The sequence below is a fragment of the Ursus arctos genome, unplaced genomic scaffold (assembly GCF_023065955.2).
Source record: "Ursus arctos isolate Adak ecotype North America unplaced genomic scaffold, UrsArc2.0 scaffold_5, whole genome shotgun sequence".
Classification (NCBI taxonomy): Eukaryota; Metazoa; Chordata; class Mammalia; order Carnivora; family Ursidae; genus Ursus; species Ursus arctos.
In genome coordinates this window covers 60,986,422-61,004,016 of record NW_026623067.1, presented here as the reverse complement: position 1 = coordinate 61,004,016, position 17,595 = coordinate 60,986,422, and the positions used below count along the sequence as shown (strand labels likewise).

At 41.6% G+C, this 17,595-nt stretch overlaps 1 protein-coding gene across 1 annotated transcript in view; it reads right to left on the bottom strand.

Annotated features, from left to right (window-relative positions):
* The window catches only part of PDE8B (phosphodiesterase 8B), a 330,881-nt gene that overhangs the window by 308,355 nt on the left and 4,931 nt on the right, over positions 1-17,595 (bottom strand). Inside the window, exon 2 of the mRNA XM_044384105.3 lies at positions 5,033-5,111. Coding sequence (XP_044240040.1) covers positions 5,033-5,111 — 79 coding nt within the window. The remainder of the gene's footprint in view (positions 1-5,032; positions 5,112-17,595) is intronic.

Below are 17,595 nucleotides of genomic sequence, written 5' to 3'. Positions count from 1 at the left end.
CATGAAATTAGGGGTGCAGATTACTTACTATTTACAGGCAATCCTTGTAATTAGCTATTAAGTTGCAAGTGCAAAACCCCAATGCAAATCTACTCATCAGAGGACAATTAATTACACTTGACCTTCTCATTAGAAACCTATAGTTTTCCTAACCTTTCATTCAGGTCATGGATTCCATGTGATGAATGTCACCTTAAATTTTGTTCTATCAGTCAGATCACTCTATTTTATCCCACAGAATAGGAGAAATATTTGCAATACATACATCTAACAAAGAATTTGTATGCAGAATACATAATGAACTAATACAATTCAACTATAAAGACAGAAACCAATTAAATATAGGCAAAATATTTGAAAATGTACTTCACAAAACAAGATATATTAATGAACAATAAACACATGGGAAGACCTCCACATCATTTGCCATTAGGAAAGTGCCAATTAAAACCAAAATTAAAAAAAAAAAATGAGGTACTATTTCACACCCACTAGAATGACCAAAATGAAAGACACAGACAATATTAAGTGTCAGCGAGGATGTGGGCCCCCGGAACTCTCACACATTGCTGGTAGGAGTGTAAAACATGACCGCTACTTCCAAAAACATTTGGTCGTTTCCCACAAATTTAAACATATACTCACCATATTACTCAGTAATTCCACTTCAGGTATTTATCCAAAAGAAATTAAAATATTTATCTACACAGGGACGCCAGGCTGGCTCAGTTGGAAGAGCATGGGACTCTTGATCTTGGTGTTGTCAAAATACATACAATAACCCCAAACCAGAAACAACCCAAATGAGCATCAACAGGGGACGGATAAACAAACCTAACTCAACACTAAAAAAGAACCCACTGATACATCGCCACATAGGTGGATCCCAAAAGCATTATGATAAGGGCGCCGGGGTGGCTCAGCGGGTTGAGCAAGTGCCTTCGGCTCAGGTCATGATCCCAGGGTCCTGGGATCGAGTCCCACATTGGGCTCCCTGCTCAGTGGGGAGCCTGCTTCTCCCTCTGCCTCTGCCTGTTTGTATGTTCTCTCTTTCTCTCTGTCAAATAAATAAGTAAAATCTTTAAAAAAAAAAAAAAGCATTATGATAAATGAAAGAAGCCTTTTACATTCCATTTATCCGAAATTCTGGAAAATGCAAACTTTTCTATAGTGACAAAAAACAAATTAGGGATTGCCTGGGAGTAGGAAGAGAGGAACGTTTACTGAACAGGATATAAGAGAATTTGGGGGAATTATGGAAATATTCTGTATCTGGATTTAGGCGGTGCTTACAAGGCTTCATACGTTTTTCAAAACCCATCAACCTATACATTTTAAGTGGGAGCGTTTGATTGTACATAGGTTGTACTGTAAAATTCATTAAAAAACAATAACAAAAACGATAAAAAAAACCAAGTTCCTAAATGCTCAACTAGCTGCCCATTGTCACCTAAGGCACAGAGTTGCAAAGGGAGGCATCTACTATCCTGAAGCCCCTCTAGGCAAATACGTCCCTGGCTCCCAGGCCATCACGTAGTCTCTCACCATGGTGGAGAGAACTAGCCCCACGTAAACCCCAACACGGGGTCTGGGCCAGATGCAGGCTTGAGGGCCCTCCGTGCTCCTCCACCCTCAGATCCCACTTAGCTTTCCCAGGGGAATGACGGGCATCTCCTCCCAAGTAGGGAGCTCAGCTGGTCTCAGGAGGAAGGGGAGGAACGGTGTGAGGAATAGAAGATAACCTTGTCCTGTTTACAGCTCATTCGGGGACAACCGTCGTGGTTCGTTGATGACTCACGCTGGGCTGAACACTGTGGTGAGGGTCTTCCACACGCTAGCATAGTCAATTCTTGTCACAACCGTAAGCGGGACTCCTTCTGTTAGGCCAGTTTAGAGAGGAAAAGGCAAAGGAAGCAGAGAAGCTAAGAAACCACTCCAAGCTTTCAGAGCTAGTATACGGCAGAGCTGAACCCGAGCAGCATGATGTCAAAGCCTGTGTTCTTCACCACCGCAGTGCCTTTGCTTGTGAGCTAGCTCTGCTTCCGACTGCTTGTGCCGGGCCTTCCCCTCGTCAGCCTGCCCGAAGTGCACACAGCTGGGGGCAGGCCCAGAGGACAGTGTTCCGAACAAACAGGACCCAGGCCCAGAACACAGAGTCCTGTTCTCCTCCCTGCTCCAGCTACATCAAGAGGGCCCAAAGTTCAGAATCGTATTAAGTCATTTTCTCTATAATTCAAATACAGTAGTACTTTTGAGAGTCACACAGCATTCCGGCTATTCCTGTGTGCTATAAATATGTAATTTATGGGGAAAATGGGAACTCTGTGTCACATTCAAACTGAGAACTATCTGAAGAAAGGAGAAAAATATCCCATCCTATTGAGTCATGGGGAAAAATACAGTATATCATAAGAGTAAATAGGAATATAAAAACAGCTTCTGTTTGGAAGTGCAAATCAAATGTTAATGTGGCCTTGAGTTTATTTCAAGTATTTTTCCTGAAGCAGTTTCATTTTCACAACTCGGTAAGTCCCCCATATTAAATCAAAGTCAAATGATTTTAGATGCCTGCTTGAAAACCCTTAAGATCAATGCATTCAACTCCCTTTGAAAAGAAGAAACAGACTGCAACGGTTCTTTGAAAACAGATTATCATGGCATATAGGTCATTAGTCACTAAAGAATAAGATCCTTGAGGGTGGGGCCCCGGACTGATTTTTCTTTGTCTTTCATGAAGCTCAGTGTGGGGTGGACAACTCATTTTTCTTGGCCCAATGCCCCTTTTCCTCAGGAGGCAGAAGTCCTCTTCACTGGGAAAACTCTCTCCCCCACTCTGAGTCAAGTAAGAGTGGCCAAACCCATCCCCCTGACCACACAGGGGAGAAAGCCAGCCCAGCTGGGTCTCAACGTGTCCTGTTTCAAGATTCTTCACACTTCCACTAAAGAAAGAGCACGAACGGGGACCCGAGAGCCCAGGAGCTGCTGGCAGCTAAGTTTCTTTCTGGCTGAGAGGGGAAAGTCAGTCAGAGAAGGAGCCCTCAGGCCTTTCTTTCTGAGTGGGGACCCCCCCACCCCAGGCATCAGAAGGGTGCCTTCAGGGATTTGGCTACATGTGGGATCACACACCGTAGACAAGGCACTGTTGGTCTAGAGGGCACCTGTGATCTACTTTCATTCTTCTCAGATCGAAGCTAAAATCACAAAATCCAAGCATTCTTAGCTGCCATTTATAAACAAGTAGCCGTACTTTCTGGCTTATATTCTGCCTCAAGTACCCTGGGAGGCATTTCGGGCCATTCCTATCATGTCATCCTCCCAACAACCCTATAGGGAAAGGAAGCTACTATTATCAACCCCCTTTTACAGAGACACAAACCAAACAAAACTGGACGCTGAATAGTCTGAGATCTTTAGTAACTTGAGAACATTCACACCATCACTACTACCCTTTTGCCCTTACTCTGAGGGCAGCTGTAACACTGCGTGGCTAGATTTGGACTCCTCCTAACCTTTCTTGCGTACGCATGAATTACAAAAACAAATCTAAACTAAAAGCCTGGTACAAACGTTCTCATTAAAAAACAAAACAAAACATGGGAGATAGCAAGTGGGAAGCTGAACCCAGTGTCTAGAGCTGACCCACCAAGCCCATGAAACTGGAAATTACATTCACACACAGCGTTGATCCTACACACGGCCCCAGGGAGGGCAGCTGAGGGCAGAACTGAGGAAGAGCCTCAGATTTCTACAGAATGTGCCTTTTTGAAACTACTTTTTTCTACTGCGGTGAATATACATAAAACTTACCATTTAAGCCTTTTATTTGCTTATTTATAAAGACTTTATGTATTTTAGAGGGAGAGAGAGAGAGCATAAGCAGGGGAGGGAGGGATGGAGGGAGAACGAGAAGCAGACTTCCTGCTGAGCAGAGAGCCCTAAGCAGGACTCGATCCCAGGACCCTGGGATCATGACCCAGGCTGAAGGGAGACACTTACTGACTGAGCCCCTCCATTTTAACCCTTTTAAAGTATACACTTCAGTGGCATTAATACACTCACACTGCTGTGCCACTGTCCCCACCATCTGTCTCCAGAACTTTTTCAACTTCCTAAACTGAAACTCTATGTCCATTAAACATTAACTGTCATTTCCATCGCCCCCAACCCCAGCCCCTGGCAGCCACCCTTTTACTTTCTGTCTTTATGAACTTGACTACTCTGAGGATCTCCTAAAAGTGGTATAGTATACGCTTTGAATTTTCAACTCCTCCAAGTACTTACTGAAACCTCCTACTTGTCCAGCACTGTGCTAGGCTTTATGAAAGGAATATATAAAACACGAGACCCAGGTCCTGTCACTGAGATCATTACATAGCCGACCCTTGTACAACACGGTTGGTACTGCACAGGTCCATCTTTATGCAGATTTTTTTTTTTTTTATCAGTATAGTACCATAAATGCTCTTCTTTTCCTTGTGATCTTAATGTTTTTTTCTCTAGCTTACTTTATTGAAAGAATATAGCATATAACACACATAACATACAAAACACGTGTCAGTTGACTGTTTATGTTATTGGTGAGGCTTCTGGTTTACAGCAAGCTATTAGTAGTTCAGGTTTGGAGAAGTCCGAGGGGGGGTGGTCGAAGCCCCACCCCCTGTGTTGTTCAAGGTCAACTGTAGTTGAGCTGTGAAGGCAAGCCTACCTTCTAAGAAACAATGTGAACGTTTACATGCAAGATACCAACTGGAGGACAGGAGTAATCTAGGTGAGAGAGATCCTTATAAGCTGGTAGAGTCTAAGAAAGCTTCACAGGAGTGTGTGAATGGAGGAATGAGAATGAAGTTTCGCTGGGCAGAGAGGAAGGTTCTGGATTAATGAAATCATGCACAAATCCAGGGACTGGATCTTCTCAAGCAGCCATAGTCAAAGCCAATGGGCCACAGCATTCTGATCCAGTGTCTCTGAGGACAGGATGATAAACCCTAGGCAAATATCCCCCTGGCTCCCAGGCCATCATGCAGTCTCTTACCATGGCGCCTGGACCAGATGCAGGCTTGAGGGCTTCTGGTTGTATCCCCAAGACACACATGCAATGGTTTCCTTTCCTCCTATTGCAAAAGAGACACAAAAGAAAATCAAAGGTTCCTTGTTCTTGTTATTCTTTATAATTATCTCAGAAAATAGCCAAACCAGCTCTTTTGTGCAAGTTTGTCTTTTTCCCTTGGCAAAAGGAGTTGGTAAGGACTTCTGAAACTTGCGTGTCTGACAGCAGGGTCAGGTCCCGTCAACTCTGACCACAGCTGGGGACACGGCCCCCTGAAGCTGTGGTGAGATAAGCCTCCAGATGCTCACTGTCACCAGCCCCATGGCTGTTTAAGCAAGCAGTCCGCAACACCAGCCCAGCCCTGCCAGTACGTTGAGCAAGCGGCCGGAGGGGCAGCACCCAGCAGATCACTTTCTGAGCATAACCCTCGCTAGGCACTCTGGGTACGAACAGGAAGGCCTGCATCACTGCCTCCTAGCCCTTCGTCTTCTCTTGTCTGTTCTCTCTCCCCTTTAAGACGTGTCCGTAAAAGAACAAGGAGTCCTTACTTTAGGCATAAACATTGCTTCGTGCGTCTCTCAGCATACAGGTTTGAGTCTGTCCATTCAGTGGTTTGTAGGTTAACAGAAATTGCAAATGCGGGGCCAAGTGAAGCGGCCAGGAAGTGTACCGTGGGCCTTCATGAGGAATTTGACAACTCTGAGAGAAGAAAAATGTAAGATGGTGGCCAGTGGGTCCTGCAAGCCTCCCACAGTCACGGGCACGGAGCAGCGCATGGTGAACGGGTGCACACGAACTGCGACAGGATACGGGATGGGGAACTGAGGTTCCGAGAAGGTACTGAAATGCTGAGGTAGACGCTTGTACAATCTCTTCCTAAGAGTTCTGAGAACTAGAAATCAATGTCTAACGCCTCCCTGAGAATTCCCATAGGAAGGGCTGCTATCAGTGCTCTCCTCTCGCTCCAGTGACCTGGAAAAGGCCACCCGGGGGAGCACTACTTTCTAGAGGTGAGTACATGGGGGCGTTGCTATCTGAGCAGCGGCTCAGTCTCCTCCAGCACAGCGAGGCAGGTGACAGGTGCCAGGGATGGGGGAACTACAAACCACGGTGGAGCTACTTATTACTAACCCATCGTCCATTCTCTTGTTTATTACTTTCTGCTACACATTGAACAGGCTGAATCTCAAAAAGATCTCAGTTCTGACCCGCAATATTGCAACAGTCCAACTGGCCTACTGGTCTCTAGTGTATTTTCTTCAAACACGATCCCCCTACTTCCCCAGAGCGGTATTCTTTTTTTTTTTTTTTTTTTTTTAATGATTTTTTATTATATTATGTTAGTCACCATACAGTACATCCCCGGTTTCCGATGTAAGGTTCGATGATTCATTAGTTGTGTATAACACCCAGTGCACCATGCAATACGTGCCCTCCTTACTACCCATCACCGGTCTATCCCATTCCCCCACCCCCCTCCCCTCTGAAGTCCTCAGTTTGTTTCTCATAGTCCATAGTCTCTCATGTTTCATTCCCCCTTCTGATTACCCCCCCTTTCTTTATCCCTTTCTTCCCCTACCGATCATCCTAGTTCTTATGTTCCATAGATGAGAGAAATCATATGATAGTTGTCTTTCTCTGCTTGACTTATTTCACTTAGCATTATCTCCTCCAGTGCTGTCCATGTTGTAGCAAATGTTGAGAACTCGTTCTTTCTGATAGCTGAGTAATATTCCATTGTATATATGGACCACAACTTCTTAATCCAGTCATCTGTTGAAGGGCATCTCGGCTCCTTCCACAATTTAGCTATTGTGGACATTGCTGCTATGAACATTGGGGTGCATATGGCCCTTCTCTTCACTACGTCTGTATCTTTGGGGTAAATACCCAGTAGTGCAATGGCTGGATCATAGGGTAGCTCAATTTTTAACTTTTTAAGGGACCTCCACACTGTTTTCCAGAGTGGCTGTACCAACTTGCATTCCCACCAACAATGTAGGAGGGATCCCCTTTCTCCACATCCTCTCCAACAATTGTTGTTTCTTGCCTTGTCTATTTTTGCCATTCTAACTGGCATAAGGTGGTATCTCAGTGTGGTTTTGATTTGAATTTCCTTGATGGCTAATGATTTTGAACATTTTTTCATGTGTCTGTTAGCCATTTGTATGTCTTCATTGGAAAAGTGTCTGTTCATATCTTCTGCCCATTTTTTGATTTGTTTATTTGTTTCTCGTGTATTGAGTTTGAGAAGTTCTTTGTAGATCTGGGATACCAGTCCTTTATCTGTAGTGTCATTTGCAAATATATTCTCCCATTCCGTGGGCTGCCTCTTAGTTTTTCTGACTGTTTCCTTGGCTGTGCAGAAACTTTTAATCTTGATGAAGTCCCATAAATTCATTTTATCTTTTGTTTCTCTTGCCTTTGGGGATGTGTCATGAAAAAGGTTGCTTTGGCCGATGTCGTAGAGGTTGTTGCCTATGTTCTCCTCTAGAATTTTGATGGATTCCTGTCTCACATCGAGGTCTTTCATCCATTTGGAGTTTATTTTTGTGTATGGTGTGAGATAGTGGTCAAGTTTCATTCTCTTGCATGTAGCTGTCCAATTTTCCCAGCACCATTTATTGAAGAGACTGTCTTTTTCCCACCGGATGTTTTTTCCTGCTTTATCAAATACTAGTTGCCCAAGGAGCCGAGGGTCCATTTCTGGGCTCTCTATTCTGTTCCATTGGTCTATGTGTCTGTTTTTGTGCCAGTACCATGCTGTCTTTGTGATCACAGCTTTGTAGTACAGCTCGAAATCCGGCATTGTGATGCCCCCAGCTTTGTTTTTCCTTTTCAACAGTTCCTTGGAGATTCGGGGCCTTTTCTGTTTCCATACAAATTTAAGGACTGTTTGTTCCAGTTCTTTGAAAAATGTCCTTGGTATTTTGATCGGGATAGCATTGAAAGTGTAGATTGCTCTGGGTAGCATGGACATTTTAACTATGTTAATTCTTCCGATCCATGAGCATGGAATATCTTTCCATCTTTTTATGTCTTCCTCAATGTCTTTTAAGAGTAATTTATAGTTTCTAGAATATAGGTCCTTTACGTCTCTGGTTAAGTTAATTCCAAGGTAACGTATGGTTTTTGGTGCTATTGTAAATGGGATGGATTCCCTAATTTCTCTTTCTTCGGTCTCGTTATTCGTGTATAGAAATGCAACTGATTTCTGAGCATTTATTTTGTATCCTGCCACGTTACTGAATTGCTCTATAACTTCTAATAGTTTGGGAGTGGCTTCTTTTGGGTTTTCCATATAGAGTATCATGTCATCTGCAAAGAGAGACATTTTGACTTCTTCTTTGCCAATTTGAATACCTTTGATCCCTTTTTGTCGTCTGATTGCTGTTGCAAGGACTTCTAGTACTATGTTGAATAATAGTGGCGAGAGTGGGCATCCTTGTCGAGTTCCTGATCTTAAGGGAAAGGCTTCCAGCTTTTCCCCATTGAGAATAATATTTGCAGTAGGCTTTTCATAGATGGCTTTTATGAGATTGAGAAATGTACCTTCTATTCCTACACTCTGAAGGGTTTTAATCAGGAAAGGATGCTGTATTTTGTCAAATGCCCCAGAGCGGTATTCTTAAAATACAAATCTCACTATTAACGCTCTTGCTTAAAACTTCCTCCAGGATATGGAGGAAGCTTAGTTCACTATGTTTCAAGCAAAAAGAAATGTGCATTTATATGTAACTACAGTGAAAATGTAGAGTTTCAAAGATTTTTTATTTTTTATTTCTTCAAAGATATGTTTAAATAATTACATTAAGTCTTCAAGCAAAAAGCCATCCAATGAAATAAGCATAAAGTCTATGTTAACATGTTTTCTAACATGAGATGACAGAAAATGACAAAGATAAAAAATGAGAAAGCTGGGTCTGAAAAAGACAAGAGGTGAAGATTGAAAAATAGTCCACTACATGGGAATAACTCTTGTAACAATTATAATTACAAATATAAAATGAAGACATTATATGAAAGACACATTCATTGTTAACAAATCAAGCCTCTTCATTTTGCCATGCGTTTCTTTCTTACTCTCCCTGCTGCCCCAGCCCTGCTCCCTGTGATCACCTCTTAGACCAACTGCATTTAGCTCTTGTCTCAGTCCCTACATTTGGGGGAGCCCCAGCTAAGAAAGTAGCTACCAGAGTGGCTCCAGAAAGTAGAAGCTTAGAACCTCTGAACCTCCAAACCTCAGGATGGGTTTTTAGAACTGGATTATTTAGCCCTCCGGTGGTAACAAAGACCCCACTCCTATTGGTAAGGGAGTGATGATAACCCTTGGTGTGCTGTAACCGAAGGATAAAGATTCACAACTGTAATGGATTAAGAGGCGGAACAGATGAGAGAGGAAATGTTGGTTTATTCAGTAGCTTTGGCTGATCCTATAAAATCTTTACATCTAGAAGCAGCTAGCCTGATACACCATTAGAACAGTTTATCAAATTGTCAGCTAAGATGCCATTTGGGGAATGCTATCCTGTAAGGATAGGACACCGTCCTCTAAGGTAAACTGCATGCATTAAGTCAACGATATATGGGACTGTGTCTCCAATAACTAGAATACATGGATTCTGAACACTATATCAGCTTTCAAGCACCACAAAACCTGGATCCATATTGTGTCTATTAATATGGGTATTATAAGTAGCTAGATCAAACGAAATCTTGTCACTTGCAACAACATGGATGGAGCACTGCTAAATGAAATAAGGTAGTCAGAGAAAGACAAATACCAGGTGATTCCACTCATATGTGGAATTTAAGAAACAAAACAAATGAACAAAGGAAAAAAGAGACAAACCAAAAAATAGACTCTTAACTATAGAAAACAAACTGATGGTTACCAAAGGGGAGGTGGGTGTGGGGATGGGGGAAATAGGTGATGGGGATAAAGAGTGTACTTATCACGATGAGCACTGAGTAATGTATAGAATTGTTGACTCACTATACTGTACACCTGAAACAAATATAACACTGTATGTTAACTATACTGGAATTAAGTAAGTAAATAAATAAATAAATTTTTTAAAGGTAGCTAGATCATACCCTGATCCCAATCCTCAGCTCTTCAAACTACCTTCCACTTTTCTCTAGGTCGGCTAAGCTGTAGGCAGCTGCTAACCACTGCTCCCATCCCTGCCCCCCACAAAAGAGTAATTCTGAGAACACTTTCCCAGCCAATCTTCCCCACCCCATTGCCCATTCCTGCAACTCTGTTCCCCAAGTCCCAGGTTTGATTTTTCTTGGCAAACTTTTCTTCCTCCCTCCCTTCCTCTCCTTTCTTCCTTCCTTCCCACCCTCTTTCCTTCAGATTCTGCCAAGATGCATACAATTAAGAAACAACTAAGTAAACCAGGGAATGAGTACAAAAGGAAAATAAAAGATCAGCACAAAGAAAACTTAACCATATGGAACTGGTAGGTAAGGGTTAGGAGTTGACTAGTGTACCCCTCCCTGCAAAAAAAGATGTTGACATCCTAACCCCAGGTACCTGTGAATGTGACCTTATGTGGAAATAGGATGTTTGCAAAGGTAATCAAATTGAGACAAGGTCATTAGGGTGGTGTTTAATCCAATATGACTGGTGTCTTTATTTTTTTTTAAGATTTGATTTATTTATTTGAGAGAGAGAGAGAGAAAGAGCTCACGCTCCACCCCCCCCCCCATGAGAGAGCAAGGGTGGGGTGGAGGGGCAGAGGAAGAGGGAGAAGCAGATTCCCCACTGAGCTGGGAGCCCAACAGGTCATGACCTGAGCCAAAGCAGACACTTAACCAACCAAGCCACCCAGCCACCCCTATTTTTTATTTTTATTTTTTAAGATTTTAAGTAATCTCTATACCCAATGAGGGGCTCGAACCCACAACCCCAAGACCAAGAGTCACACGTTCCACCAACTGAGCCAGCCAGGTGCCCCCAATATGACTGGTGCCTTTATAAGAAGAGGGAAACTTAGACACAGACATACAAGGAGAAGGGCATGTGACAACAAAGGTAGAGACTGGAGTGATACAGCTGGAAACCAAGGATGGCTGGCCACGACCAGAAGCTAGGAATAGGCAAGGAAGGATTTTCCCTACAGGTTTTAGACAGACTATGACCCTGCTGGCACTTTGATTTTGGACTTACAACCTTCAGAACTGTGAGAGAATGAATTCCTGTTGTTTAAACCACTTAGTTTGTGGCAATTTGTTACAGGAGCACTAGAATATTAATAGAACAGGCATCCCATGTAGTTGACTCTTAGTCTCTTCCTAGCAGCTGAAGCGAGGGAACAGTCTGTTACATGATCCACAGTTCCCACAGGATTAAAAGGTCCTTATTTGTTCAGGGGTGCAGAGCTTTTCATAACAATGAGAGTTCAGAGCATGGTCTCCACTGGATCCTACAGAAAAAACACTGTGGGAATCAATGGACCACTATTGTGGATGACATCATGACACTAGCCCCGATAATAAATTTTATGCAGGTATTTCCTATAAGGTGCACATCTAGGAATCAGAAACAAAGGAGGAGACATTATTACCAACTTTACAGAAGTAAAAAGGACTATAAAGCAATACTAGGTATAACTGTATACCAACACATTAGATAATTTGGATGAAATGGACAAATTCCTAGAAAGATACAAACCACCAAAACTGACTCAAGAAGAAAGAGATAATCTGAGTAGACCTAAACAAATGAAAAGATTGAATTAGTAATCAAAAAACTATTCATAAAGCCCAGGCCCATATGGCTTCACTGTGGAATTCTACCAAACATTTTTTTTAAGATTTTTTATTTAGTTTATTTGAGAGGGAAAGAGTCAGAGAGCAAGCAAGCAAAAGGGGAGAGGGGCACAGCAAGACGCAGGCTCCCCACTGAGCAGCAAATCTGACACAGGGCTCATCCCAGGAGCCTGAGATCACGCCCTGAGCTGAAGGCAGACACTCAACCAACTGAGCGACCCAGGCGCCCCTCTACCAAACATTTTAAAAAGAATACCGATTCTTCACAAACTCTTCCCGAAAAGAGAAGAGGAAGGAATACTTTCCAACTCATTTTATGAGGCCAGTATTACTCGGACACCAAAACCAGACAAAAACGTCACAAGGAAACTACAGACCAAATGCACATATAGAACGTACCAAAAGAGTATGTTTCAAGTACAGAGCTCTATAATTTTATGTCTTTGAGGTAATCTCCATAAACAGTTTTCTCAAGATGGGTTTTTGGTAAGGTCAGACAGCAGATTTCAAGGCTATAATCTTTGGGAAGCATCTGGGGAGTAAATACTCTGTGTTACCAATGAAATGCACGTCTTCATGCTTTGCCAACTCCTATAGCAGGGGATAGAAATGAGGTCTTCTGATGAAAACTAAATGCTATTTATTTATTGTTAAATGGTTGGCGAAAGTTAGGGGAACTGCCACTACCAAAGTGAGAACTAAAGAGCATTTTTCTTGCTGAAACTTGAACAAAGAATGTGGGACAAAGAAGAGTTACTAGATATTTGAGATATATTTTATAATTTATTTAAAATTTAATTTAAAACTACAAGAAAGAGACTTTAGCTTATAAGAAACTTTAAGCATCGACTCAAACACAGAAAAGACAGGCTCCACTTCTCTGAACTTCAAAAATAAATCCAAAACACATCTTGCTAGGATAACAAACATGTAATTCCAGGAGCCCAAATCCTACACTTTTTCAAGTATTGCTTAAATGTTGCCAGTTTTTAAAAAATGTAGCTGTTTTCAAATTAGTGTGGCACTTGACTGTTTCCTCTTACATCATTTTCCATTTTCTTCTTGGAGCTGCATTTGTTTTACTATCTTAACTGAAGTGTAATCTTCTTGAGGGCAGGAATGATCTCTCTAATCTCCAGACTCCTACTCAGGTTTAGAATAGTGCTTTGCTCATTACCAGCACTTACTAGAAACTGTCCCATGAACTAATGAAAATATCATGTGTGTCATTACATGGTCAGTCTAAAGCCAAATGGATTTTTAAAGTATTCAAAGTAATACAGCCTCTGGTTAAAAGGATTGCCAGATACATCAATCTTTAAAAATCTGTTTATGAATTAAGCCACGAATAAGAGATGACTTAACCTAGATTCATTTATACTAGTTACTGTTCTTTTAATCAATGTTCATAGCAGTAAGTGTCCTTCTGAGAAGAAAAACGTCAACCTAATAGTATACCTTCACATTGCAAAATTATCCCTTTTAAGACACCCAACCAGTTTCTTCTGAAACCATTCTTGGAATGGTAAGGAGAAACTCCATTAATGGACTTTGACACTTAGACATTTTTCTAATTTACAGAAAAAAAATGAGATTGAAAAAAAATTACTTGAACAAAGCATGTAAAGTGGATTGTAATATTGTAATCAGTAATTCTCTGTCCTCCTTTTAAAAGGATTATATAATCTCTGCCCATTGTTATATGACTTGCAAGGCTTCTTTTTGAGAGTACACTTTCTGGCCCCATTGACAGCAAGCTTTGCCATATGACTTGCTTTGGCCAATAAAATGTGAACAGAATTGGGTTGCTCAGAAGGTGAGCTGTTTTGTTTTAAGAGCAGCGTATGCCAGTGGTATATAAGAGCTGATTGTAAAATTTCCAGAAATTTGGCAAGTCACTTGTTAAACTTGTTAAAAGTAGCTTGCAATCAGTCGCGGTGGGAGTATTTACATCATGGAAATAGCAAACACTACAAACACTACAAATCTTCTTCCCTCAAAGTTGGTTCCAGCACAAGGTGAAGTGAGTGTACCCCCCGCCGCCGAAAAAAGTTGATCTTTCAACCTGGAGCCTGGAGTGAAAGAAACTAGTGGAATAGATGTAGCAGATGTAGTCTGAGAAATGAATCTTTCTTATTGTAAATCACTGAATTGTAGGCGTTGTTACCTCAACATAATCCATCGAAAGCTGATACACTAGCGTTATTAAATTTTAGAACGCCAACGAGCCCTACCTTTACCTGTCCAGACCTTGGTTCGGTGGGTTTCTTTTAACAACCTGAACCATCAGATACCTTGAATCTGAAAGGATGCAAACTGCACTCAGACCAAAGACAGGAATCCAGGTCTTGGAAGGTTAATGTAAAAGTGTAAAATAAAAATTACATTTTTAAAAAGCACTAATCAACTGCATCATTTTTAAACCTCGGGAAACACAAGTCTGTCACTGGTGGACCTGGATGGCTAAGAAATGACTCTCCAGCCTTTCCCCCCACAGGTCACATGTTACCGTCCCCCCTTTTACCCCCAGATGCGTGAATTGAGCGCTGTGTCTTTAAGGGAGACGAGCGGAGGTTTCTGCACAGGACAAAATGTCTGCGAGGATCCTGGAGGGGACCGGCGATCCCAGACTTCTAGCCCGTCTCCTGCTCCCGCCGCGCTTTGGGGGTGATGGGGTGAGTGTGCGCCGCCACGCAGGCAGCCGCGCTCCCCGAGGCCAGGTCTGCTCGCGGCCCACCGGGGGCTGGGGGAGAAAAGGGGCCGCGAAGGGAACCGGGGCCAGTCCCGGGCCTCGGGGGCCGCAGGTGAGCCAGCAACCCGCAAACGCCTCTGTGCGGTATTATCACAGGCTGGCTTGTGCCCGGGCTGCCGGACGTGCCCTTCCCTCACGGTGCTCAGGTTGTTTCTCGTCTAAAAGACGCATGTGGCCCCGGATTCCGACTAAAGGCACTGTTCGGCTTCTTTCGGCACCTCAATTTTGCTCCTCCAGTCTCCTTTCAAAAAAGTTATTTGAGAATATCGAAAATCATCTGCTCTCCTTTTAGTAAAATTGCCTTTTTGCAGTCAGACTTAAACAGTGGCCAATGGTTGCGTGCCCTGTAGCGTGCTCTTTCTCTGAGACTTTCTTAATGTTTCTCATTTTGAAGAGGGAGAAGCAAAATAGGAGCCAAATGCTCAGACAGGAATCCCTGCCCCCATCTCCATGGTGCTCAAACAAAAGAATTTTCTGATCCTGAGTATAAAGGAGCAGTTTGCTATAACTACTTACAGTAGCCAAATGTCCAAAGCTTAACAAAATTGTTTTTCCTTTCTTGAAAGAAAAAAATAACTACCATCCAAAGTTCGAAATAGCCCAGACTACACGGATATGGTGTTAAACAAGCTGTTGCAGAAAAAGCTTAATAAATTGACATAATTAGAGTAATTATTTTATGCACTTTGCATTCATGTATTGTTTGTACACCCTTTTTGGCCAAAACTGGCTTGAGGCAAAGGACAATAAAAAGTATGCAACAATGTGTAAAATGGCCAAGAGCTAAAACAAGGTAATTCTCAATTCAAAATTCTTTGTATTACAAAGAACTTCAAAGTAGGACTGCTTTAAATTCCTGTAATTCATATTAAAGTATGCATTTTACAAGACAAAATTGATCAACACTCTTCTTTTTAGAAACATATGTATTAAAGTAATGCAGGCCTAAAATAAAGGTCCACTTTAGGGTAGAAACTTCTCATTTTAAAAAATGCATTAATAGAAAATACATCTGGCCTTTGAGCTAATGGTAGAGGTATCTAAGAGTTTGGCTTAACACATTCACAGAATTTCTCGGACTCACCATACAACTAGCTGTGGGTTCAATACCTTTTTTACAGTCCATGTATAACCTTTATCTAAATATTTTCACACCTACCCCTTTATTGCCTGAACTGAGTATCCACACTTCACAGTTTGGAGGCATTTTTTTATTTTTAACTTCATCTAAGTCTTCAGCCTCGTGATTCCAGACCAATTTTTCTGATTGTCTGGATCTATTTATAAATAGATTAATCCATGATACTAAACTAATATTTCAACAGAGATGGACAAGTAACAGGTGAATGAATTGTGGTTTCCTTGATATTTCAATTGCCAAGGCTAATTATTTAATTATGATGTTCTGCTTTAAGTTACTGGTGGATGAAGTAAATGAAAATGTTTTTAGTGTTTCCACCCAAGTCTGTGTGGATTTCACATTAGTGTGAATTTCTTACCTAAGATTCAGGTTCAGCCTACACATATTTGTTTATTACTCTGCCAGATTAATCCATCTGAAGTGATTAGCCTTGGCTGTGGAAGGACAAATAGGGCTATAGTTCCTTTGCTATTCTCTTTTGAGAACATTGCCTGGTTTTGGCCTTTAGCCTGTCTAATATTTTGTATGTGTTCAAGCATAAGTATAAAATAATAAGATTAACCTCCATGGGTGTTTTATAGGATGACTGGATTAATGTTAGTCATATATTATATGCATATACACCCATATTTACACAAATTATTCATCCAGGTTTTGATCTCCCTTATTCTCTATACTGGTATTCAGGGAGATGATACTGAAGAGTCTGGGTTTTAATTTAATAAATTATTAGAAGACAAGAGCTTTGGAGAACTGCAAATAAAACTTCAAATGCAGTTTGAAATAATCAATGTGAATTTATTATCTTCCATAGGCTTAAACTTATCACTCCTTCCAGATAATGGATACTCAAATCAAACTCACTATGGAAGGGTTCAGAGGTGTGGTACCAACAATACTATACTACCCTCGTCCATGAAATAACTAAAATCTACTTTTCTTTCAGTTTTTTCCCCTCCCCGAAATGGACTAAAACATTTCCACTATTAAATTAATTTCATGTTACCTACTTTCATTTAGCATCGAGAAATTTTATTTTAAAATATGAGCTTGGAAGCCTAGTTATAAGACTAAAGAATTGAAACTTTATGAGAGTCAGCACTAGTGGCAATGTGTTTTTTGTGAATTTGGGGCCCTAAAGGAGGTCGGGAAGGGAAGAGATGTTGAAGCAGGAATGTCTGCATGAACATTTGTGTTAGGGCCTCCAGGGCCCACCCTTTCCCCAGTATGGACATCGAGTGATGGAATTCACCTTCATGAGTGAACAGCACTCTGACCTTTACCACGTGTATCAGAATTATTGCTGGAAGTGTCTCCCCCCCCCCCCCCCCCCCGACGGTGAGCTTCTGGAGGGGCTGGGATATGTGGTTTTCCTGTTGGCATCCCGGACAGCAAGCCCTGGCCTGACCCTGAGGCGGTGCACAATGAGTAATTTGAATGAGAGTGGATGGAGTGAACGGATTGTAAGCAAAATAATCACATTCATTGGTCCCTTTCTGGTAATTTAAAAACTGTTTAAGAAAAAATTAAGGGAGCTCTTATTTTTCATTTCCTTCATGTTAGCTAACCATATAGTTAACAAATAGGTGTGCATTTTTCTTGGTTACTTGGTAAGGAAGTAATACATATCACAGGGCTCCAGTTAACCAGACCTCCCCAACATTTTCTACCTGAGAGAGGAGCGATGTATTTTGCACGAAGGTCAATTTACGAAGTAAAAATAAATTTGGCTGGGAAGGGAAGATGGATCTGTGATTCTTTTTTTGCTTTTTATAATCAAAAATCCTCAAGAGAATTTTTCCAACTTAAATTACCTACTCTATTGAATTACAATGTCAAAGAGAGAAATAACACACTTTAGCCACTAAGATCTTA